The sequence below is a fragment of the Lissotriton vulgaris genome, chromosome 2_1 (assembly GCF_964263255.1).
Source record: "Lissotriton vulgaris chromosome 2_1, aLisVul1.2, whole genome shotgun sequence".
Classification (NCBI taxonomy): domain Eukaryota; kingdom Metazoa; phylum Chordata; class Amphibia; order Caudata; family Salamandridae; genus Lissotriton; species Lissotriton vulgaris.
In genome coordinates, this window is record NC_141687.1 from 385,140,413 (window position 1) to 385,164,598 (window position 24,186).

The 24,186-nt window shown below is 44.1% G+C and overlaps 1 protein-coding gene across 2 annotated transcripts in view; it reads left to right on the top strand.

The window, feature by feature from the left end:
- The window catches only part of INPP5K (inositol polyphosphate-5-phosphatase K), a 425,899-nt gene that overhangs the window by 197,598 nt on the left and 204,115 nt on the right, over positions 1-24,186 (top strand). For both annotated transcript variants that reach the window (XM_086955215.1, XM_086955214.1), the window contains exon 6: positions 13,666-13,838. In XM_086955215.1, coding sequence (XP_086811341.1) covers positions 13,666-13,838 — 173 coding nt within the window. The remainder of the gene's footprint in view (positions 1-13,665; positions 13,839-24,186) is intronic.

The following is a 24,186-nucleotide window of genomic DNA, read 5'->3' on the forward strand; positions in this document are numbered from 1 at the left end:
CGCAAGCATCAGTCTGGATTCTAAAAGTTTCATGGAAATGCGCCCATGTGCCTCTAGGTGGCACCGTGCAAGTGTACTCTGATTTACGACCCACACCAGATGTGCCCTGCTTGGGGCGCAACTCTAAAACGTGGGTAGAATGTGCCCTTATGTTCCCAATGGTGTTCTGGAACTGTGAAGCGTAGCTGTGGATTGCTGAACACCGAAATAAGTCTTGGACCTCACTTAAATCATGCTCTATGTCGAGGGTACAGACGCTTTCTCGCTCTTGAAGCTGCTCCCGCAATAGGTTTTTGCAGTCGAGGTCGCCTTATAAGTCAAAGAAGAAATGCGAAAGGTTTAAGCATGAATCGACCCCATCCCATCACTTTATCCAAAGAGAAGTCGGGAGGGCTTCAAGGTGCCCACCGATTTCACTTCTATTTCCTAGTTACTCAACTGATTCCTCAACTAGTCCTGTTGCGCACAGACATCCCTGGACCATGGCGATTCAGCAGATTGAGGCCTTCAAAAAGGCCATACTGTGTATTTTTGTCACTCTTCCAGTTGCTCCTCAAACCTGCCTCAGTAAATGTCAGAAAGTGAATATAAAGGACATGCAATCTCTACAAATGTGTAAAAACCAAGGGATCAGGAGTGGAGGGTGTTGCAGTGGGCCCAGTGTGGTACTGTTTCCAAGGGTCCCAAATCTGGGTTTGTTTAGTGGGCCATTCCCTCACCTTATATACCATCTTTTTTGCAATGGTGCAGCGGTCCATGCCCAGGAGCCAGTCTGTCACGGTTAGGGGATCTGTATTTCAAGTCTTGCACACCCCTCCAAAATCTGTTGAGTGAAATCTTGTCATTCTTCACCTATTGCAGGTCAAGTCTATTGGATGATCAGTACAGTGGTGTCTCTAGTGTAACTGTGGAGAACAAAACCTATAATAAAATGTTTACCCCCCCCATTTCACTCTCCCTATAATTGGACTCACAAAGCATCTGTTACCCATTAACTCCCATGAACACAATTAGTAACAAGAACCACACTTTGTATCAGTGGCTCCCATACACACTAATGTAAGAGTAAATGCAGGTGTGGGATCCGGCATACCCAGTGCCTCCTTTCCCACGAAGGGACTGTAGTGGGCTCATTACAGTTCCTACAACTGTTTGAAAACCCCTACTTTCCAGTATCCCACAGGGAAGACATAGATCAATTGCAGACAGTTTCTGCCAGCATGAAATAAGGCTAGAATTTATCAGAGTTTAGCGGGTCGAGAGCCTACTGTAGGGTGCAACATCAGTATCAGGGATTTCAACTTCCTCCCTCTATAATTGGTCTCTTAAGGTCCTCACCTCTCTGTCTTCGTTCTTGCTTCCAGGGTAGCACGTCCTACCCCCACAAGCTTGACGTGATCTTATTCTCTTGTTTCTAGGATGGGGAAGTCAAGGGCTTTCACACCCAACCCCCTTGGCATATTCCCTGGAATGCCTCTGGACTTTCCGCTCTTGTACCCATTCTCAAGCCTCCTCCAGTATCTTGAAGAAAAGGGTTTTGCCCTCAACTGCACTCTGAGTCTGGCGATGGACATCATGGTGTAGTCTAGCGGCATAGTGCAAAGCTTTTGCTTGATGGCAAGAAAGGGGCGGCGCTGCTGCACAATCCTCATGTAGCCCAGAATAATGAAGATACGTGCATTCTCGTACCTTAAGGAATCCAGCAAGTGGGTTGCTCTTAGGATAGAGTCTCTATCCAAGTAGTTTAGGAGCCGAACGACAATTGGAGGGGTGGGGCCCCAGACTGAGGTTTAGGCATCTGGGCTGTACGTGCTTGCTCTAGGTACAAAACAGTATGAGGGCTTGTCTGATGGGACCCAGTTTTTGATCAAGGTAGACCAGCGCCTCCATCGACGCTTCTGCTGCACCCTTTGAGATGCCTGTTATACGCTTTTCCGTGTGTGGCCATTGCATCCTCAACCCTCTCTTGAAGTGTCTGAGGTGTTCAGTACGGAGGTTTCTTTATATATTTATTAATTTGTTTTGGTTGTGTATTTCAGTTCCTCACAAAAATGAGTTGCTTAAGTGACATCCTACCCTGTTGTGGGTTATTGAGCCAACAATGTTTGCCTTCTAAAGGACCTCTTTGGTGGGTTTCCTCATCTCTAATCAGAAGAGGTAAAGAAGACCTAAAGGTGGTGGAATGAGAATTTTTCAACAAATGACTTAAACATGGAAGAAAAAAATGTATGGGAAAGGGTCTAAACTTCTGTCCGAAAGTGCTTTATAATGTAGGAAACCGTGTTTTTCATGTCCTGTTCGATGTACTGTGGTACAATTATGGAATGTGACATTTGTATTTCTCTGGAAAAAACTTTCCTGGTAGTTACAATATCTCTTGAGTGTGATTTTAACATGCTGCACAATATTAACCTGTTGCTTTCTGAGGTTGTTAAAATAAATTCAAAAGCAACAGTTGATGGACAGAATGCAGAACAATGTCATACATTCACCCCTGTAAAGAGATCTTGGCCTAAATCCATCGTTGTTTTGCACTCCACACCAGCCCAGTTCAGACATGGCCTTATGCAAATCAGCCTTGACCCTGTGCCTCATGGGAACAGTCCAGCCCGAACTGCCAAGCCATGTCTTTCCTGGACCGGAATCAAGCATCCAAGGACCGGTTTCTGGCTATCCGCCTTCTTCAGCCAGGATAGCTTGACTCCAGTGGTGTGGAGAGCATGGGACTCACGTCTGAGCATACCCATCCCACTCAAGGTGACAAATGCAAAAACAACAGTTCATACATTCACCCCAGTACAGAGATCTGGGCCTGAATCCATTGTTTTTTGCACTCCACACCACCCCAGTTCATACATGGCCATATGCAAGTCAGCCTTGACCCTGCGCCTCATGGGAACAATCCAGCCCGAACTGCCAAGCCATTTCTTTCCTGGACCGGAATCAAGCATCCTAGGACCGGTTTGTGGCTATCAGCCTTCTTCAGCCAGGATAGCTTGACTCCAGTGGTGTGGAGAGAATGGGACTCTTGTCTGAGCATACCCATCCCACTCGGGGTGACAAATGCAAAAATGGATTTAGGCCCAGATATCTGTACTGGGGTGAATGTATGACATTGTTCTGCTTCTCTTCCAGGGATCCTCATCAATAGTCATAAGCACTGAATATTCCCGCCCATGTGCGGGACCCCGGAAACAATATAAAAATATATATGTAAAAACACATATATCTCGCTCCACATATATGTATGTACATATATTATTTTTCTCACACCAATGCAGCCCCAAAACTGAGGCTAAACAATGTAAACACTAGTACATGTACTGCAATTAGTAAGGAAACAAAAAACACATTAGGTCAAATATACCTTGAACTTTGTGTTTTAATGAGCAAAACCACTCATAAATCCTGAAATATGCTAATAAATAGACATTGTGAGCCCTCAGGCTGCATTGTAAAACAATAGCATAGAAAATGAAACCATTTTCAACAAAAACTAACACCGTGCCTTTAAGGCAGCCATGAACCCAGGCTTCCCATCATGCCTCCGGGGTGACAGTTAGGTCAGTTGTTCTTTCCGGATCCTTCAGTCAGGACCCTGGTGAAACAGCTCCCTTTCTTTTTGACTTTCTGTCAAAAAATATAACAGTTTATCTACAATTTTTGCTTTCACTCGACGTCTTTTGGACTTAGGGTGTTACTGCTACCTTTTTTAGGCTTAACAAAGGTAATTTTTCTGTCAAAATGCCTGCCCTTTTTGACAAATGCCCTTCATGTGGAAGGAAAATGGCCAAGACTGACACTTATCCAGTGTGTATCCTGTGCCTACCAGACTCTCATTCTTCAAAATCCTGTGAACACTGCCAGGTTTTATCGTCCAGAACTCTCAAAGACAGAGAGAGAATTTGTATTTATGGACTTTCTGAGCGAGTAAGATCTCCCAAGAAGCAGAAAAGTCGCAGGATGCGGTCGACGTCGAGAGAAATCCCGACTTGTTCACCTTCGGGATCGGCGTCGAAAAAGCAGTCGACGGCGACGAAGAAGACGTCTTCAGCGTCGAAAGGCAAGGTACCTCCGCTACAGACAGCGTTGAGGGGTAGGTCGCCGTTGAAGCAGAGGAGCTCGACGGCGAGCCAACCGGCGTCGAAGCAGCATCGTCATGCTGTGACGTCGAGGCATTCTCCGTCAACGCCTGTCCACCGGCGTTCGATGTTGAGACAACCTCCGTCGACGACCATTCGTGGTCGTTCGACGTCAAGGGAGCCTCTGTCGACACATCGTCGATCGACGTCGAAGCAGCCCACGTCAACGCCCAGTCAACGGCGTTCGACGTCGAGGCAGCCTCCGTCGCAGTCAGCCCAGCAGCATTCGACGTCGAGGTATCCTCCGTCGTCGCCAGATCATCGGCGTTCGACGTCGAAGCAGCCTCCGTCGTCATCTGGCAGACAACCTTCAAGGGCGAGACGTTCTACGTCGAGGGACAGTCATCGACATTCGAGGTTGAGGGAACATTCGACGTCGGAGTACCGGCGCTCGACGTCGGAGCATCCTCCGCCGTCACACAGGAAATCGGCGGCGAGGAGATCACGGTCGACGTCGAGAGGGCGTCCATCTGCTCGGCGTTCGACGTCGAAGCAGCCACCGTCGACCGGACAGCGGAGATCCAGGGAACGCGGCGACTCCAATTCAGGGAATGTCTCCCCTACAAGAACACAGGAAAGGTCACCCTTGAGGCAGGTGGTGCAAGAGATGGAGAGTCAATCATTGGACCAGCCTCAGGCCCTGATGTCTCAGCAGGTTTCCCCAAGATCAGCATCGGCTGCGGAGGTGGAACAATCCCCGATACAGGATCCTCCCATCAAAAGGAGAAGGGTCTCGGATGATAGAGGTCGGTCGAGGTCTTCCTCTAGACGGTCTCTGGTGAGCCTGTCCTCATCCTCCTTGGCATCTTGCAGTGACAGATCTTCGGATGGAGAAGTCAGCTCTTCGGACAGGGAGAGGTCCAAGTCTCCTGCAAGTTCGCAGCAGAAACAAGCGGATCAACCTCCTCCGACACGTTCGCCAGTGAGGGATCGCACCCAGAAGTCTCCTTCAGTTCGTCTTTCCCCAAGGTGGTACAGACCTCTTCACCACTGGGCCAAGGAAAAGGAGACGGCGGATCGTTTGAGGGCTTATCGAGAACAAGCCTCCTGCCACAAAGAACGGTCTCGCTCTAGAGTGCGCTCAAGTAAGAGAAGATCTAGCCACAGGGAGCGATCTCGTTCTAGAACACGCTCAAGTAGGAGAAGATCTAGGTCCAGGAGCAGAAGGCAGACTCATAGATCTTCAAGTTCTTCAAGGTCACGCTCTCACAGGGATTACTCTCCGACTCTAACAGACAGCCCACAATCGAGAATATCTCCAACTGAGGATATTTTCTCGTTCCAAGACATCTTGGGCAGGGGAGCCCTGAAGCTTGGAGTGCCTATGACGGCTCCGCAGGTCAAGACGACTGTCATCTTTGAAACCTTGCAGCACAGATCGGCACCCAAACCTTTACTGCCGTTGGTCCTGGGTATCATGGATCCTGTGAATGAGGCCTTCCTGACTCCGGCTACGGTGAAGTCAGTCCCAGAGAGGATTCTTAAGAAATATCGCTCTCCTGAAGAGGATCCTCTGTTCCTCAATTCCGACCCACCACCAGATTCAGTAATCATTGCGGCGGCTAAAAAATCCAATGCAGTAGCCTCCTCATCCACGGTACCACCGGATAAAGACAGCAAGTTACAAGACTCATGGGGTAGAAGAGTGTGTAACACCTCAACCTCTTTCCTCAAGGTCGCCAATGCGGAAGCTCTGCTGGGCAGATACGATAGATCTCTGTGGGACTCGCTTCAGAGGTTTTCTGCAAAACTTCCTCAGGAAGATAGAAAGAATTTTGAAGAGATTCTGATGGAGGGCAGTCAAGTCTCCAATCAGGTTATAGGGGCGGCGGCAGATGGAGCTACTCTGGCTGCGCATGGATATGCGCAAGGAATCACAGCGAGGAGATCCTCATGGTTGCGCCTAACAGCATCAAAACCTGAGGCTCAAGCCAGAATCCTAAACCTTCCTTTTTCAGTCACATCTCTCTTTGGGGCGAGTGCTGATGAAGAGATGCAACGGATGAAAACGGAGTTAGACACCCTTAAAGCCGTGGGGCTTGAAAAGAAAAAGGAATTCCGAAAGGAGTTCCGTTCTGACAACAAGGGCTCTTCGAAGCAGAGGGTTCAAACCCCTCACTGGCAGAAGGGCCAGAACCAGCAAGGCCAACAAAAATCGCAATATAAAGGCAAGCGCAATTCCAAAGGAAGTGGGAATCAGCGCCAAGGCAACAACTTCAATAAGCCTCAGCAGAAGCAATGAGTCTTCACTTCCCCAATCGCCGTTGTCCACTCTAGTGGGGGGAAGCATTGCACATCACAGGACAGAGTGGCAGGCTATTACAAAATATCAATGGGTGTTGTCTACGCTGCAGAATGGGTACTGTCTTCGTTTTCATTGTCTACCTCCACTCGTTCCTCCGATGCCAACGTCAAGCCACCAGCTACAACTGCTAAAGAAAGAAGTAGGCACACTCCTCGAAAAATCAGCCATCGAGAGGGTGCCGGTGGCTCAAAGGGGGAAAGGAGTCTATTCGAGGTATTTTCTGGTCAGAAAAAAGGGCTAGAAGGCGGAATACAGGCCCATTCTGGACCTGAGAACACTCAATCTACATGTCAAAAAAGAAAAGTTTTGCATGTTGGTGCTTCATCAAATATATCCACATCTCAGGAAGGGGGATTGGATGTGTTCGCTGGACCTTCAAGATGCATTCTTTCATGTCCCGATACGGCTCGATCACAGAAGATTCCTTCGGTTCCGGGTGGGGACCTCCCACTAACAGTTAAAAGTCCTACCGTTTGGGTTGAAGTCGGCCTCCAGGGTGTTCACGAAGTGTGTCGCAGTGGTGGTGGCAGCTCTACGCCACAGGGGGGTCTTCGTATACCCATACATAGACGATTGGCTGTTGAAAGGTCCTTCTCCAGACAACGTAAGGAATCAATTCCAGACCTGCATAGAACTCTGTCAGCGGCTAGGCCTACATGTCAACTACAGCAAGTCTGTCTCCCAACCCACTCAGAGGATTCACTTCCTAGGATCTCTGCTAGACTCAAAAGTGGGAAAAGTGTTTCCTTCGGAGTAGAGACAGTTTTCTATAACGCTCAAGTGCCAGCAAGTTCTTCGCAGCAGGACTCAGAAGGTGCGAAAAATAGCTTCCCTCTTAGGGTCGATGGCTTCATGCATCTTCTTAGTACCGAACGCCAGACTTCGGATTCGTCCTCTTCAGCAGGATCTGGAGGACAAATGGGACCAGCAACCAGCTCGCTGGAACGATCAAATCACTTTGTCAGAGGTAGCTCGAGCTTCCATCCCGTGGTGGACAAAGAAGCAGAACATGCAGGTGGGAGTTCTCTTCCATCAACCTCCTCCAGCACAAACGATAATCACAGACGTGTCTTTACATGTGGCGCCGCGGCTTGGCGACTGACTCCGGAATCTGGGGATCGGAATCTGGGGATCACGGTTCGATCCCCGGCACCGGTGGCAGATTAGCCCAGCACCATGTGACTCTGGGCAATAGCTTGCTTAATCTTCCCGACGGCCCCCAGCGCCTAGAGACCCTTACGGGTGATTGTGCGCTATACAAATGTGGATTATTATTATTATTACATGGGGCCTCTCCAAATGCAGGGTCTATGGTCTTCCAAAAAAAGCACCTACGACATCAACTTGCTGGAATTGAGAGCAGTCCACCTGGCCCTGAAAGCGTTCCTTCCCTCGCTTCAAGAGACAATGGTCCTAGTACAAACGGACAACACCACCACGATGTACTATTTGAACAAGCAGGGAGTAACACGCTCAAGGACTCTATCAATAGAAGCTCAGCGCATCTGGCATTGGCTTCTGGCTCGCAAGTTGTTTGTTCATGCAGTCCACCTCCCAGGAGAGCAGAATGTGAGGGCGGACGCACTAAGTCTGCACTTCAAAGACAGAGAGGACTATGTTCTCAACGACGAAGTGCTAGAAGATATTTTCCAGTCTTGGGGTCGTCCTTCCATAGACCTCTTCGCGGATGACGTAAACAGCAAATGCCCAAGCTACGCCTCCAGGTTCTACCGACCAGGAACGAGAGGGAATGCTCTTTTGATCGACTGGTCAGGGGAATTTGTGTACGCCTTTCCACCCCTTCCGCTGATCCCGAAGGTGGTGAGCAAGCTGAACCACTCGTGCACAACAATGATCCTGATTGCCCCCGACTGGCCGAGACAATGGTGGTACACAGACCTACTTCACCTGTCAGTGTCTCCTCACAAGAAGCTTCCATGCAGGCCAGACCTGTTATCGAAGATGAACGGGAGGATTCACCATCCCAACCTTTCGTCACTGAACTTGGCAGCATGGCTCCTGAGGTCATTCAGTACGGCCATCTAGGACTGCCACAAGACTGCATGTTCATTCTGAGAGAAGCACAGCGTCCTTCCTCAAGACACTCTTACGCATGCAAGTGGAAGCGGTTCTATATGTGGTGCATGCAGAATGGTCATAATCCGGTGAAGGGTCAGGAAGAAGCAGTTCTTCTCTACTTGTTGTACCTGGCTAAAGCAGGGTTGAAGTTTAATTCTATTAAGGTGCATTTAGCTGCTATAACTGCTTATAGGCGATCACCTTCACAAACCTCTTTTTTCCAGTTGCCAGCGGTAAAGGATTTCCTGCAGGGTCTGAAAAAGGTGTACCCTCCAGTACGTCCTCCTTCTCCTCCCTGGGAGCTGAACCTAGTACTATCAAAGTTGATGGGGCCTCCTTTTGAGCCCATTCATAAAGCTACTTTACAGCATATTTCCTGGAAAGCGGCTTTTTTGGTAGCGATTACAACAGCCCGTAGGGTGAGCGAGATTCAAGCTCTCAGTACCAAGGAACCATATACAGTGTTTCATTGGAATAGAGTGGTTCTGAGAACGCACTCGTCTTTCCTGCCGAAAGTGGTATCAGATTTTCATGTTAATCATTCGATTTCTCTGCCACTTTTTTTCCCAATCACTCTACTGCCGCTGAGAGGGCTTTACACTCTTTGGACCTGACAAGAGTTTTAAAATTCTATCTAGACAGGTCCAAGTCTATTCGACATTCTGATCAGTTATTTATGAACTATGGATCGATCAGAACTGGTCACGCAGCGTCGAAGCGTTCCATTTCCAGATGGATCGTTTCGTGTATCAAACTTGCTTCTCTGGGGTTTACCCCTCAAGCGCATTCCACTCGAGGTAGAGCTGCAACGGCGGCTTTCCTGCATAATGTGCCCATGTCTGAGATTTGTAAAGCGGCGACCTGGAGGTCTGTCCATACATTTACCAGACATTACTGTCTAGATTCTGACACGAGAGCAGATACCCAGGTGGGTCAGGCCTCTCTGAGAAATCTGTTTAACAGCTGAGTTATTGGCTGTTATGAAGTGGTTGGGTCATGTACTTCTCATTTACCTGCAGGTGATTGATGGGTTTGCTATTCTATTCAGTGCTTATGACTATTGATGAGGATCCCCTGGAAGAGAAGGATAAGTTACTTACCTGTAATCCAGTTCTCTTCCAGGGGTATCCTCATCAAAGTCATAAGCAACCCACCTGCCTCCCCACGTAAATGAGATTCGGTAGTATTGCAATCTTATGTTGAGCCCTGTCTTCAGGGTTATGCAAAGAACAACTGAACTAACTGTCACCCCTGAGGCATGATGGGAAGCCTGGGGTCATGGCTGCCTTAAAGGCATGGTGCTAGTTTTTGTTGAAAATGGTTTCATTTTCTATGCTATTGTTTTACAATGCAGCCTGAGGGCTCACAATGTCTATTTATTAGCATTTTTCAGGATTTATGAGTGGTTTTGCTCATTAAAACACAAAGTTCAAGGTATATTTGACCTAATGTGTTTTTTGTTTCCTTACTAATTGCAGTGCATGTACTTGTGTTTACATTGTTTAGCCTCAGTTTTGGGGCTGCATTGGTGTGAGAAAAATAATATATGTACGTACATACGGTATATGTGGAGCGAGATATATGTGTTTTTACATATATATTTTTATATTGTTTCCGGGGTCCCGCACATGGGCGGGAATATTCAGTGCTTATGACTTTGATGAGGATACCCCTGGATGAGAACTAGGATTACAGGTAAGTAACTTATCCATTCTGTCCATCAACTGTTGTTTTTGCAATTGTTACCCCGAGTGGGATGGGTATGCTTAGACGTGAGTCCCATGCTCTCCACACGACTGGAGTCAAGCTATCCTGGCTGAAGACGGCTGATAGCCAGAAACCGGTCCTAGGATGCTTGATTCGGTCCAGGAAAGACATGGCTTGGCAGTTCGGGCTGGACTGTTCCCATGAGGCACAGGGTCAAGGCTGATTTGCATATGGCCATGTCTGAACTGGGGTGGTTTGGAGTGCAAAACAACGATGGATTTAGGCCCAGATCTCTGTACTGGGGTGAATGTATGACATTGTTCTGCATTCTGTCCATCAACTGTTGTTTTTGCAATTGTCACCCCGAGTGGGATGGGTAAGCTCAAGCATGAATCCCATGCTCTCCACACCACTGGAGTCAAGCTATCCTGGCTGAAGACGGCTGATAGCCAGAAACCGGTCCTAGGATGCTTGATTCCGGTCCAGGAAAGACATGGCTTGGCAGTTCGGGCTGGACTGTTCCCATGAGGCAAAGGGGCAAGGCTGATTTGCATATGGGCATGTCTGAACTGGGGTGGTGTGGATTGCAAAAAAACGATGGATTTAGGCCCAGATCTCTGTACTGGTTTGAATGTATGACATTGTTCTGCATTCTGTCCATCAACTGTTGTTTTTGCATTTGGTTAAAATAAATACATTTTTTAAAGTAATACAGTAGAAGATATCCCATTGTCCATATATGCAGGTCATTGGTATTGGAGGGAAATGGCTCCATGATTCACTCGAGTCTTCGCCTCTTGTGAGTCCTGGCGCTCCCCGCACTTAATTTTATTATAAAAAATAATCATAGTTCCTTGCATATATAGCTGTAGATCGTATACTTTGCATACTCCTGCCATCTAGATCTGGGCTCAGATGTTTGCAGCTTGTTTTCCTTCAAATCTTCATGTCACGAGGTATGGTGACTCCAAATATTGCTGGTAATTCGCATGGACATTGGCTCCATTGTTAGATTGTTTCTTTCAGGCGTCTGGTTTGGACTTCCATCAACCAAGCTCTGAGTCAATGCTCTTTGCTGTTCAGCACCGGTACCTCCTGGTTGTTTCACCCCAATCCGTTTTGAATCAATCCTCAGCAGTTTTTTCTCATCACTTGACTTTGCCATCCGAGTTCCTTGTGTTTCTCTCCAGAGTATGATGAGGTATTCTTCGCCGCCTGCCCTTCCTTGACATCCAAAAAGATAAACCTACCATCGCAATCAGTGCCTAGCTCGATGCACCGTCAGTAAGACGAACCACCCTCAATCTCTTTGGGCAACTAGGACATCGAAGAGGAGGAACAGCTGGAGACCTCTAGCCAACAGGCCCACTCCTTCAGCCCAGAACCTCAGACTCTGAGATGGACGAACTGCCTGTTGCTCAGCCCAAAAAGTGCCTGAGAGTACCACCCCTCCCTCCACCTGCACAGTGACAAACCGAGCACCGCTTTCGAGAGGGTTAGGCGTTGAGCCCCAAAGTCAGCACCCAGAATTCTGGGCCGCCTCTGCCATATGGCCAAGGTCGTCACTGAACGAAGGCCTCAAGAGCCATCCATGCGCCTCAAAACAGCAGCTCCAGCCCTGGCCCTTGGCACTGTTAGTGGCTTCAAAGCCATCCTCAAATTATGTTTTGCCTCCCAAGACTCCTTAGGCTCCGAAAAGAGCCACTCAATGCAAGACATCCAGAAGTCTGCAACAGCATCAAAAAGTTTGGCGCCCAAAGCCCCGTTGTCGGTGGGGTCAGAGGACCGCAACCAATCTAGCCTTCTTTGGCTCCAGGAGGAACTCAACACCAAGTAACTGCACCTTGCATACACCCTCAGACAGGGAAAATCATTACGAGCCCTCCCCAAACGAGCAACTTTCCACCTCTCAAACGGAAACTCATCTTTGATAAGGACCTTGCACAGGAACCCCCTGCTCCACTTAAGCACCGGAAACATCGGGACAGGGGCACTTTAGCCCTGCACCACTTCGGCGCCCTAAACCTCCTCCTCCTCGTCCTCTGCCACCTCCTACTCCACGTCCTCCTCCTCCTCATCCTCCTCCCGCCCTTTTCCTGGTTGATTCCTCAGTCACACTCAACAGAAGGATCCCCACGGTCCTCTTATAGGGGTGGGAGCCCATTACATACTTCCTACTGGAAAAACTCTCTCTACCCAAAGGTCACTGCAGTATCTCCCTCGGCTTAAAGGCGTGTTAAGAACAGTGCCTGACACCTTTAAAAACCCTGCAAAACTAGAACGGTAACCCCCAGGTTTGATAAAAAAAATACCCTCTGACTTACTATACTTTCAGAGGCCAACTATCACCAGTCTCCCTGGTGATACCTATGGTGTGAAAACATGCTAATACACAGGCCACCAGGGGTTACCCCTCCGCCGGATAAAGAGTATGAAAATGTATACAGCAGGCAAATGCATCACTGTCCAATTGGCAAACAACTGGAAAATTGCCAACTCAATTGACCTACTCTCATGCTATGATTGTACTCACTGGGATGAGAGGGAAGAACTCCTCCAGCATCTCCCAGATGAGTACAGAAAGCGGGGACACAAGCTGGTCTCAGAAGGGTAGCCCACATCGGACACCACCATCCACTGTGCCCTGGACACAGCTGACACTGCAGTGCAGGACTTTAACTCTAGTGTCCTGATTCGACGATATGCCTGGCTGCATGTCTCTAGTTTCTAGCCAGAGGTACGCCAGCATCTCGTCAACCTGTCCTTCGATGGGGAGCACCCCTTCAAACTGCAAGTTGGCGAGATCCTGGAAAAGAACAAAAAGGACATGGGCACTGTAAAGGCAGTGGGAGCCCTCCAGATGCCCTCTCCATGGGATCTTTTTGTAGGTTCAGCTTTAGAGGGAGCTCCAAAGAGCAAGTTTAAACAAAATAGTTTGATAAAGGTTTGTGTCAATTTACTTGAAAAAGAAAAGATCCAAACACCATACAGGCAATGTCATTCTTCTCTGGGCCCATGCCTAGATGGCCTTTTGTGGACTGCTTTTTCCCAAAATTTCACGTTGGTCGCTGTCATTGCCCGGCACTAATACAACAATTGTGAACCTGGTCAGTGTCCTTACAATTCCCTTTCACGTAGCCCCCAGCAGATCCCCGCATACATATACCATTAAATGTACAGTGGTATATTACAAATGTTTCCAATTACTTCTTTTGCAGTTTATCACTTGTTGTCCATGATCTGGGGTGTGAGTATTCTAGTTTTTACCGATGTCTACTCTGTGTGTGCGTTCTCACAGCCCATGTTGTCAACCGGACCAGAGTACTTTGTCCCCCATCAAATTAAGCAGGTTATGAACAATGCAGAGTTGTCATCATATGATTAAAAATGTTTAATAACACTTTTAATGTATTATGAATTTGATTACATCAGGGTAACAAAGGTGGAGTCACCATCCGTATGTGCATCTATGGACACATGGTGTGTTTCATGAATTGCCACCTGCCTGCCCACATGGAGAACTCCAGTCAGCGCCTGGATGACTTTGAACGGATTCTGGATGCGCAGCAGTTTGAAGATAATGTGCCAACTATCCTGGACCATGAGTGAGTCAGTGACAAAGGGTTTTTTATGTGTTGGGCAATTAAATGTTTAGAATAAGCAGTGCTGGGATAGGCACAGGTGTTGCTTGTTGTGTACACAATACCTACATTAACAGAGATAATTCAGGAATTTCTTCTTAAGTGCATTATCTGCATCCACCGTGGACTGTGCTTAGTATGTTCAAGTGCAGCTCCTGTGTGTTAGGTATGTACACAACTCACTTTGTGAAGATTGTTATTTTCTGTGTACACAATATTTGCATTTCCCGAGTTTGAACAGGGGTTGCAACATGTGTTCAATATATATGTTATGATAGTGTGTATAGCATATACTAAGCTGCGTCCCATCTCTTCTGTATATGCATTAGCATATATTAAGGAGATGCTGCTTCCTGTGTATACTAAACTGTAGAATGTACAAGGACTGCATGCTTTGTATTTTTTGTGTGCTGCCCCAGTATATGTAGAATGTTCTGATAATGAAACATTTGCATAACCAGAGTATTTCGTCTGTTGTCCTTGGGCTCAACACATGCCTTACCACACTATATACAAGGGCTACTTTCTTGGTAATCCATATCTATTGTAACGCATATTGTTGCTGTCTTTATCAGCGTTTGTATATATGCTTCTGCCTGCATGCATAATGTCCGAATTACCAGAATATGCATAACTTGCTGATTTCTCTTTGCACAGTGACTACATTACGGAATATGCTTCTTGTGTACCCTTTATCAGCTGGTCTCATAGTCTGTGTGTTGATGGCTTTCCCTGTCTGCATGTGAATGGCTACTCTCCTTACCTGTATGCAAATGGTGGTTACTGCTGGAAACAGATAAATCTAATCATGTCGAAAAAGGATTTCATCCTTGTTGATTAACAGATGTTTGCAGACTGGCCCGAATCGTGACCTTGCCTCCAAATTCACATCACACCCACCCTTATTTGCTGAGAATCCAAATGCGAATGACGCTTACAAAGTATTCACTTATATTCTGTCTGAAGTTGTCAACAAAACTATTCTACTAAGGGAAAAAAGGATTAAAAGAAAGAAGGATTCCTCTTGATACATAAAGGAGCAAAATTAACAAAACTGCTTTGACTGACTGAACCCACCTTGACTCTGAAGTCTAACTTGGAACTTATCCACATAGCATATATAAAGCACACAATGCAAAGCACATACAAAAAACATAATTTCCAAGCTAAATCCTCATTCCTCAAATCTAAAATTGAATCGTCCAAAAATCTTCTTAAAGTGTTCTGCCAAATCTGTCACTGTTGCTAAGCCTGAACGATATGCCCAGAATTTAAAATAGAAAATTAAATCTAAAAATAACAGTTTGTAACCAAAATGATTTAATTTATACAACTCCACATATGATCGGCCTGTGCTCTTGGAATGTTCATGGTTTTGATAGTTTGGGGCATGACCATGAAACCGCAAACTTCTTGAATCAGCACGATCTAATATTGCTACAAGAAACTTGGAACCTGTGTAAAACTTCAATCCCGGGCTATATTGAGTTTCACGTCCTCGCTGAAAAATGATCAAAATTTGGTCACCCGAGAGGAGGCTTATCAACATACATCACCCAACAATACAAATGGCAAGCGGAAGAAGTCGACACTGGAGTGAACTGGATACTAGCAATAAAACTTACGGAGAAGCTGGATCAGGGTCCATGTACCCATAACTTATTAGTGATTAATGTTTATGTACACCCGGAAAAGAAAGAGAAAAATGAAAAATTGATAACATTATTAACTTTGATCAGGGCAATGCAAAACACTCATGAGTCTTGTTCCATGATTATCTCAGGGGATTTTAATACCAATCTATCAAAAGATGATAAAATAATCCAAGCTCTCGATACACTGGGCCTTTTTATCTTGAACAAGAATGACAATGGGGATAATGGCATACCTATAACCTTTGTAAGCGGCAACAGAAAGTCAACAATAGACTTCACAATAATAAGCAAAAATCTGATATCGAAGGTGAGCTCATTTTTGGTGGAGCAACGCGTGGAAAGTGACCATCTTCCATTAATTACCAAAATAGAAATGCTGGTCAGTAAATCGGAAAAACAAAACACCAGCAATCAGTATACTAAAAAATTCAATCTGCGTAAACTGAAATGGGGAGCAAAGGAAATAAAACCAACAATGGATAAATTCAAAAACGAACTGCTCAGACTAACACCGGAAGAAAAAGCAAACCCAATAAAAACATGGGAATACCTATGTGAAGTCGTAACAAGATGCCCCCCGATCAAAAATCAAATTGCGAGAAGATTCAGAACGGGGAAAAAGCCTTGGTATAATATTACCTTGAGAGAGGGCAAACCCAATAAAAACATGGGAATACCTATGTGAAGTCGTAACAAGATGCCCCCCGATCAAAAATCAAATTGCGAGAAGATTCAGAACGGGGAAAAAGCCTTGGTATAATATTACCTTGAGAGAGGAAAAAAGGAAAATCGCACGAGAAGTCCGGAAGCAGGTATTAATAATAAAAAGTGGAAAAAAATCAGACAAGTTGAAATTGAAAGCCATGCGGAAAAGATACAAGACCATGCTGAGCAATGCAAAAACAACATACCAACAAGAAATCTGGACCAAATTACTAATTGCCGGGAAACACAAAAACGCCCGAAAATTTTGGGGTATCATCAACAAATTGACAAAGGGTAATACCCTAAGACAGGAGGCAGGCATTGGAGAATGTAAGTGGATCCAACATGTCAAAAACATGTTTATCGATAGGACAGAACGTCTGAACCGGCATTGTATATCAGATTGTAAAACTTGCAGTAGAAACTCTGAATATGCGGGTACTATCTTAAGAACAGGAAATAGTCCACCAGAAGAAGCTTCAAAGATAACTGCGGGTTGTGACAATGGGAATATAGGGAAATCAGAAAATACTCTCACTAGTAAATCAGAAAAATTAGTAGATATAGTTGCCGATACCCTAGTAACAACAGACCAGCTGAAAACAATTATAAATCACCTGAAAAAAGAGGGGGCAGCGGGTCCCAACGGGCTTCCAAACTCCATTTTTAAACACTCACCTGAATTCTGGGCAGAATATTTAACACCACTTTTTAACGCAATTTACAACCAGCAAAAACTGCCCAGATCTTGGAACGGGAGCATAATTCACCCCATCTTCAAACAAGGTGATCATAATGAGCCTGGGAACTATAGGCTGATTTCACTGACGGATGTGGAGGCAAAAGTATATGGGTCATGCTTACTATCTAAACTTCAAGACTGGATGGAAACCACAAATATAATACCAATGTTCCAAACGGGTATCCGGCCTAGAACCGGTACACTAACCAACCTGACAACCCTGTCTCTGTTGAAAGACAAAGCAGTAAAAAGGAAGACAATACTGTACGCTTGTTTTATAGACCTGCAAGCAGCCTTTGACAGGGTGAACAGAACCAGGCTGTGGGAAAAATTGAGATCATGGGGCCTCCCGAAGAAACTACTGGATGCAATTATAAGCTTGTATAGTAACACCTGGGCTCGAGTTAAATTAGGGGACGGTTGCAGCTTGACGGCCAAAATTACAACACAACAGGGCCTGAAACAAGGCCCCAAGTTTATTCAACCTATATATGGCAGACATCGTCAGTCACATGGAGGTTGGGAAAGGTCATCCTCCCTATCTGTCAAAAATCCCAATCTCCTTCCTGCAATATGCGGATGCCATTGTCGTTCTGAGTCAAACGCCAATAGGCCTGCAAAGGATGATTAACAACTTGGTAACTTACTTGGAACACGAATGCTTGGAACTAAATAAAGACAAAACCAAAGTGGTCCGCATCGTGGGTCCAAAACAGAAAGCATTCAAATGGTTCGCAAACAGTACCCCAATAAAGGAGGAAACATCATATAAGTACCTAGGTCTGAAATTGGGGCGAGGCCAAACAAATAAAGAACACAAAATAGATCTAAAAGCAAAAACACAGTCCTTGATCTATGCATACCGACAATTGCAAAAAAAACTAAGCTGCCCAAACTACAGACATCTGCTGGAAGTGATGAAAACACAATCCCTACCTACCTTGTCATATGCATTGGTCACCTGGTGTGGTAAGGAAGCGGGTCTGTTAAATATTTTACAAACAAAGATATATAAAGCCACCCTAAACCTCCCTAAATCGGCAGCCCCGGCACAGATTCGTTTAGAATTTGGCCTTTTGAACCAGAAGTTTCGCAGTATGGGAACCTTTGTGAAACTCTGCCACAAATTACGAACGTCAGAAAAAGGCTCACTGGATAACCTGTGTTGGGAAGAAATCGCCACTCAGCAGAAACAACACGTGCCAAATAGTTGGGGAGATTTTTTGTCCCAATCCCTGACCCGCATAGGAATTGAAGAAACCTGGGCCTCAATGCCCGATAGAAATACCTTTGACAAAATCACAAACAATGCTGTCAAATGGGAATCCTATCTGGAAGATAAAACAAGTATAGCAAAACGACGACACGGGTGGACCGTGATAAATTCATACTCCGGGATAAAGCCACAGACGTATCTGGAAAGTCATTTTAATAGGTTCCTAAAACAAAGATATATAAACCATCGATTAGGCCTACAGTTTTCAAAGGACTTGTTACCATCCTGGCAAAATTGGTACCTTGACTCTCACTGTCGTCTATGTGGATATCAAAATGAATCATTAACTCACTTACTATGTGCTTGCCCGGCGCTTAATGATTTGAGGAGACGGGTTTTAAAGGACATTTTTTTTTTAAAAACTTTATTGACAAATAGACGTAGAAGTTATTTTCGTCATCTTCACTGTTTGCATCCATTACATATTGTCTCATTATGTCTGCATAGATGGTTAAATCACAGGACAGATTGGTGTTCAAGATTAATTTCCATAACGTATAAAGAGGAAAGAATTGCACATAATTCCTTACAGAATCGCATAATTCAACATTCCATACTCAGATCCAGTTCGTATCTCGCCCACCTATTAAAAACTGCAGTTAGTTCTCAATGATTTCTACGTCTGGAAAGAAAATGATTTCTACAAAAAAACTTAACTAATGTCATCACCACCGTATAAAGTTGTGCCTTTTCATAGACAGGCGTCATCCACTGCACAGAGCCCATACATTTGTTCAGAGTTTACAGTTGTTTAAAGGACATTTTTAACAAATTGAACATTCGGACATGTAGGCAAGCAGTAATTCGATGGCTAGATGGTTCATCTCCTATGTTGGCATGTAGGGAGGTTAAATATATGATGGAAGCCCAATCCCTCCTACAGCAGGCCGAACAGGGAATTATAGCAAAAAACTGAAATATATTTCATTTTATTCTTCATATGATCAACAGACTCAAATATAAGTAATAGTTACATATGTGTTTTTAACTTTAGAAATGTTTTTGTAATAATTTTTAATAATTTTATACAATAAAAATTGACTTGACTTGACTTGATATGCCCAGAATTTAGTCAAATCAAATTCAAATCTTTATTCGATCTATGTACAAACAGATCATAAAAGCACATCAGGTAAGTCACAATAAAAATAAATTACATAAAACCAATTTAGTCAATTCTTTAAAACCAAAGTCAAAGCTGTTAAGAAGTCCCTACCTCCACTTCTCACCTCCTAGAATTTTCAGAATATCATTGAATAGTTGATCTTGTTTGACAGACATATCTCGAACTGAACTCCATCCCATTACTGCCAAATCCAGGCCTCCCAGTCGTGTATCTGATCCAATATGGCATTCAACCTCACCAAAGGCTTGAGTCCATTCTTCTACATTTCTGTGTGAATTTGATTAATCTCTCACAATCTCAAGGAGTTTCTTCAGACTGTTTCAAAGTGTGCCAAGTTACACTCCTTCTTCAGAAAGCCATCTGCTGTCCCAGGAGATCTTAACAATTTTTGCCCAGTTGGTGTTTTACTCTTTATTTCAAAGTACTGGATACTTGTGTGAATATCCAATTGAGGCAAATGGCAAATGATAACAGGCTCCTCAAAGCCTTTCAATCAGGGTTCAGAAATGGGTATAATACCAAAACTGCAATTTTAGAAATTAGCAGTATGGTCCTCCATATGCTTGTGAAAGGTGATTCCGGTTTTGTCATTGTACAGGACATTTTTCAACCTTCTTCACTGTTAATTACAGTATCTTCATCCCTACCCTATACAAAGGTGTGAGCTTTGAAGATAAGGTGCTTGCTGAGTACAAACCATTCTTAGCAAATAATTTCCAAGTGACCAGAGTTCATAAAACAAATTCTCCAGGCTAGCTCGCTTGTCCTAAGGAGCCCCAAAGAGAACAGTCGTAGCTATGGCATTTTTATTCTTTTGAAATTGTTCTTTTATTTTTTTATTTATGACTTTTTATATAGCGGTTTATCCAAGATTTTATTGACTGGAAAATAAAAAACACAATAGGGAATATATTAAAAGCATGATAGGTTTGCCAAATTTGATTGAATGCAAGTGAAGCCCTAAAAGTTATAGTAAACAAGTTAATGATATATATAACAGGTAAATCATCCACCCATTAATACATTTCCATACATCGTACTTAAATAGAAAAGGAAAGGACAGGAGGAGTAACAGCAACATGAAGATAAGGGCCGGAGAGATAACAGGGAAGTGGATGATGGAAGGAGTAACAAATATGATAAGGCATTTGTACGTTGAGCTCCTCCGGGTTTGCAGGCTCTCATTATCCAATAATTTGATGGCAATACATAGCTCTACAAGAACCTGGAATTGATTTTCAGTGGTCAGCTTCTATATCTATAGATTACAAAGCATACATGAAGGCAAGCAAATGGTACACCAGATAGCAGTAGCTGTAGTCAGGGCATATAAAGGACAAGGTCAAAAGTCTCCAATTTGTCATTCATTTTATATGCATCTTTTTCTCAGGATACAATTCTTTGAATCTTGAGTAGCCATTTCCTACTTATAGATCCGGTATTCATCTACCAGCGCCTCAGAATGCACAACAGCTGCGGCTAGTGATGCTGCAGCCCATCTGTGCTTATGCATAGCTACACCTTTCAGATCTGATACATTGTGCAACAGAGGCTGTTGTAGAGATCTAGGCCATCACTTCCCACACTTCTGATAACTTAGTCCACAGTGCCCTCCAATAATTAGATAGTGCAGTTCAGCCCCATAGGACATATGGAGTATGTTACATGCATCAGTCTCACAATTCTAGCACTTACCATGATCAGACTGCCAAGCGCTCCTCAATTTTGGTAGGGGTCCAATACCAATCATTAAGTAATTAAAGTCAAGAAATTTCAATGTGGATTCCATTTTATGCTCCTGTAACAAGGTACACAAATTTTATGGGGTATATTCTATATGTAATAGGTTCTGCCAGTACAGCCTCGATGCATTTTGACTAGGTATTACATACATATATACAGCCTAGATAACACCCCACAATTTAAACCCAAATTCCTTAAATGGAATGGGCGATTGTCTAGTGAAGTCTAGTGAATGGGGTGTCCCCAATGTATTCCAAATACAGTACATTATTTGCCAATGTCTAGGAGTCACTGTGTGTCAGAACTTAGTCCCTTTGTAACTCGTTGAAGGCCAGAGGCATGCCTTCAAGGACTAACTCAAGATATTGTAATCCCTTGCTGCTCATTTTGACCATTGCTATATCTCATTGTCTGAATGCCAGTATTATGGCATAGTGGAGACTTCTTATGTAGAGTTGACAGTAACAGTTAATGACAGTACTCCCATGCTAAAAACATAGCTATTAGTATAGGATTATGCAGGCTGTATGGATCTAAATCAGGGGTGTGTATCAGAACCATTGAGGTGGGATATGAAGGGAGTTTTCTTTCTAGGTCCAGACACAAAGAAGGTATTTCATATTGTTGCAGAAAGCATGCTAACTGTGATAAATTGAATGCTAAGCAATAGGAGGCCATATGCCGTAGCCTAAGGTCACCCGCTGTGGAATGCGCATAAACCTTTGCGACTTTCATTCTGGGTTGATGGCCACTCAACACATATGCTCTTATTTCTTTTTCAGCTTGATGTTGCCAAGTCTGGGTATACGGATTGGCAGCAATTGAATCTAGGGGTGACTGTCATTTTGAATCTAGGGGTGACTGTCATTTTCATTACCCTAGAGTGTTAAGGTTTTCCAATTTGACATGGTCTAATTTAGTTTTAGCTATTAATGGGTTCAAATTGTCTTCCACTACTCTTAAACACCACTTTCAATACAAACACCCAAATATTGGAGCCCTCTGGCACCCTTCCCATGTTCCAGCCATAAAGACAGGATATAGTTGTAGAGCTTTTCTTGAGGGGCTCAGATTTACTCCAGTTAATGTATAGCTGGAAAAACTGGAGAAGACCTCAAAAAAAGTCTTTACTGCTGGCAAGGATGTAAGTGGGACAAATAGAGTAAGTAACGTGTTATCAGCCTATAAGAATACCTTAGTTTGCCCCACTTCGGTGTCCACTCCTTTGGTGAATGGCACATTGCTGCTGATAAGGGCTCCAGGCCATTAAGAGAAATGGGGTAACCCAGTATCCCTCCGAACCTGGGAAATCTAGTGGTATGCAACAACAATTGGTTCTGTGGGGGAGAGTATTTCTTCTACAAAACCTTAATTAATATGAGCATTCTTCAAACTAATGTTTTTAAATTAATAGCAAATATTTCTCATAGCGCGGTAAATGAATTTGCACCCCAATGAGAAAAAATTAATAGAAGAACTTAAATATGACACCAAAAAGAGACTTAACGTGTAAGATATATTGTCAATCATATATCATGAACTGATGCAAAAAAATAATAACAAATCACAAAAAACACACAGGACTGTTCTAAAACAATACAATGATGAAAAATACAAACATGAACAAAGAAAAATACAAACATGATCAAAGAATGAGAATAGACATACAATGATACAAACGTTACACCAATAAATCACTAGGGTGTCCCAAGAAAACAAATAACTGCCTAGGCAATTGTCCTTTTAAATTGGAAATTAGATTGGCTTGGCAGGAAAGGAGATCACCAATTGATATCATCGATGTTTCAACCCTTTGTGTTTTATTAAAAAATATCACACCCTGCAGATACTACAGGTCTTCATCAGGACTGAGCACCAATAACAGTCTGAAATTGTAGTGAGACGTAACCTTGAATGGAGGTATTTGGATCCCGCAATTAATGGGGCATTTGGAGGTTAAAATCGGTCCCCTTACTATTCTGGCCTTAGGAAACCGGGTGAATTTCATCAGGGGCTTAAAATACTAGTGCTTACAAATCAGCTCTTAATAACCAAAAATGCCAGGTTCAATTTGGTCTGAGACCCGTGTTGGATTCTCAATTAAGCAGTGAATGAATCGTTACAATAGAACACCGGAGAAAATGTAAGCCCATAAGGGCATCAGGGCCAAGAGGAACAGTAACTGCAATGACTGGCATCCCTACTGGGTGCCTTGTTAAGTAGTGATTGTCCTGAGAAGGAATTCACTACAGTTGATGTCTGCAGTCAGTGAAGTGTGGAGCCAACAAACTTTAGTGATAAAGTTATTATCAAGCCCAATTTTCCCTAGCATCATGAAGAGAAATCCTATTCTCCAGCACTGGATCTTTCATAGATTCACATGTTTGAATTATTCCCCATCGCCAGACTTGGAACACCCCTGATAATTTTACAAACAGCAGTCATATACACAAATTAATAAGCATAAACACATTAACATTGATTAAAAACAATGTTACCTTTTCACACCTATCTACATTATTACATGTCCCAAACCTCATCCAATCAGAAAACACCTCACCCAGCTGATCCCCCGACTGAAACCTCCAACTGTCAGATTTCATACTGCACGCTCAATGTGAGGAACCCTTTAGACATATGTTTAAGATTTTACTATTTTGATTGTATCATGCCTGAGACAGAGACTACCACAAAGAAGTCTTTTTTTAAAGCTTAAAAGGCCTGTGGCAAAAAGATGATTTATGTGGTAGATTCACAAAAGAAGTGCCTTTATGGTTTACATCCTGATCACAAGCCAGCAGAATGTAAGATTTGCCAAACATTTTTAGCCAAGACCCTGAAGGATAGGGAAAGGCGCTTGTGGAGAAGGAGTTAAAAACTAATGGAATGGAGAATGGACCCTCTGGTTTTCTTCTAAAAGCCAGACAGCTGGTGTTGTTCACTCTAGTGTGAAGGAACGCAAGAGACGTGCAGAAGAAGCACAAATAAAGAGAAAAAGATGAGTCAAAGGATGAGGTTCCATCTAAGAAGCCTAAAGTAACTGCAGACTTGGAGCAGAGTTAGTC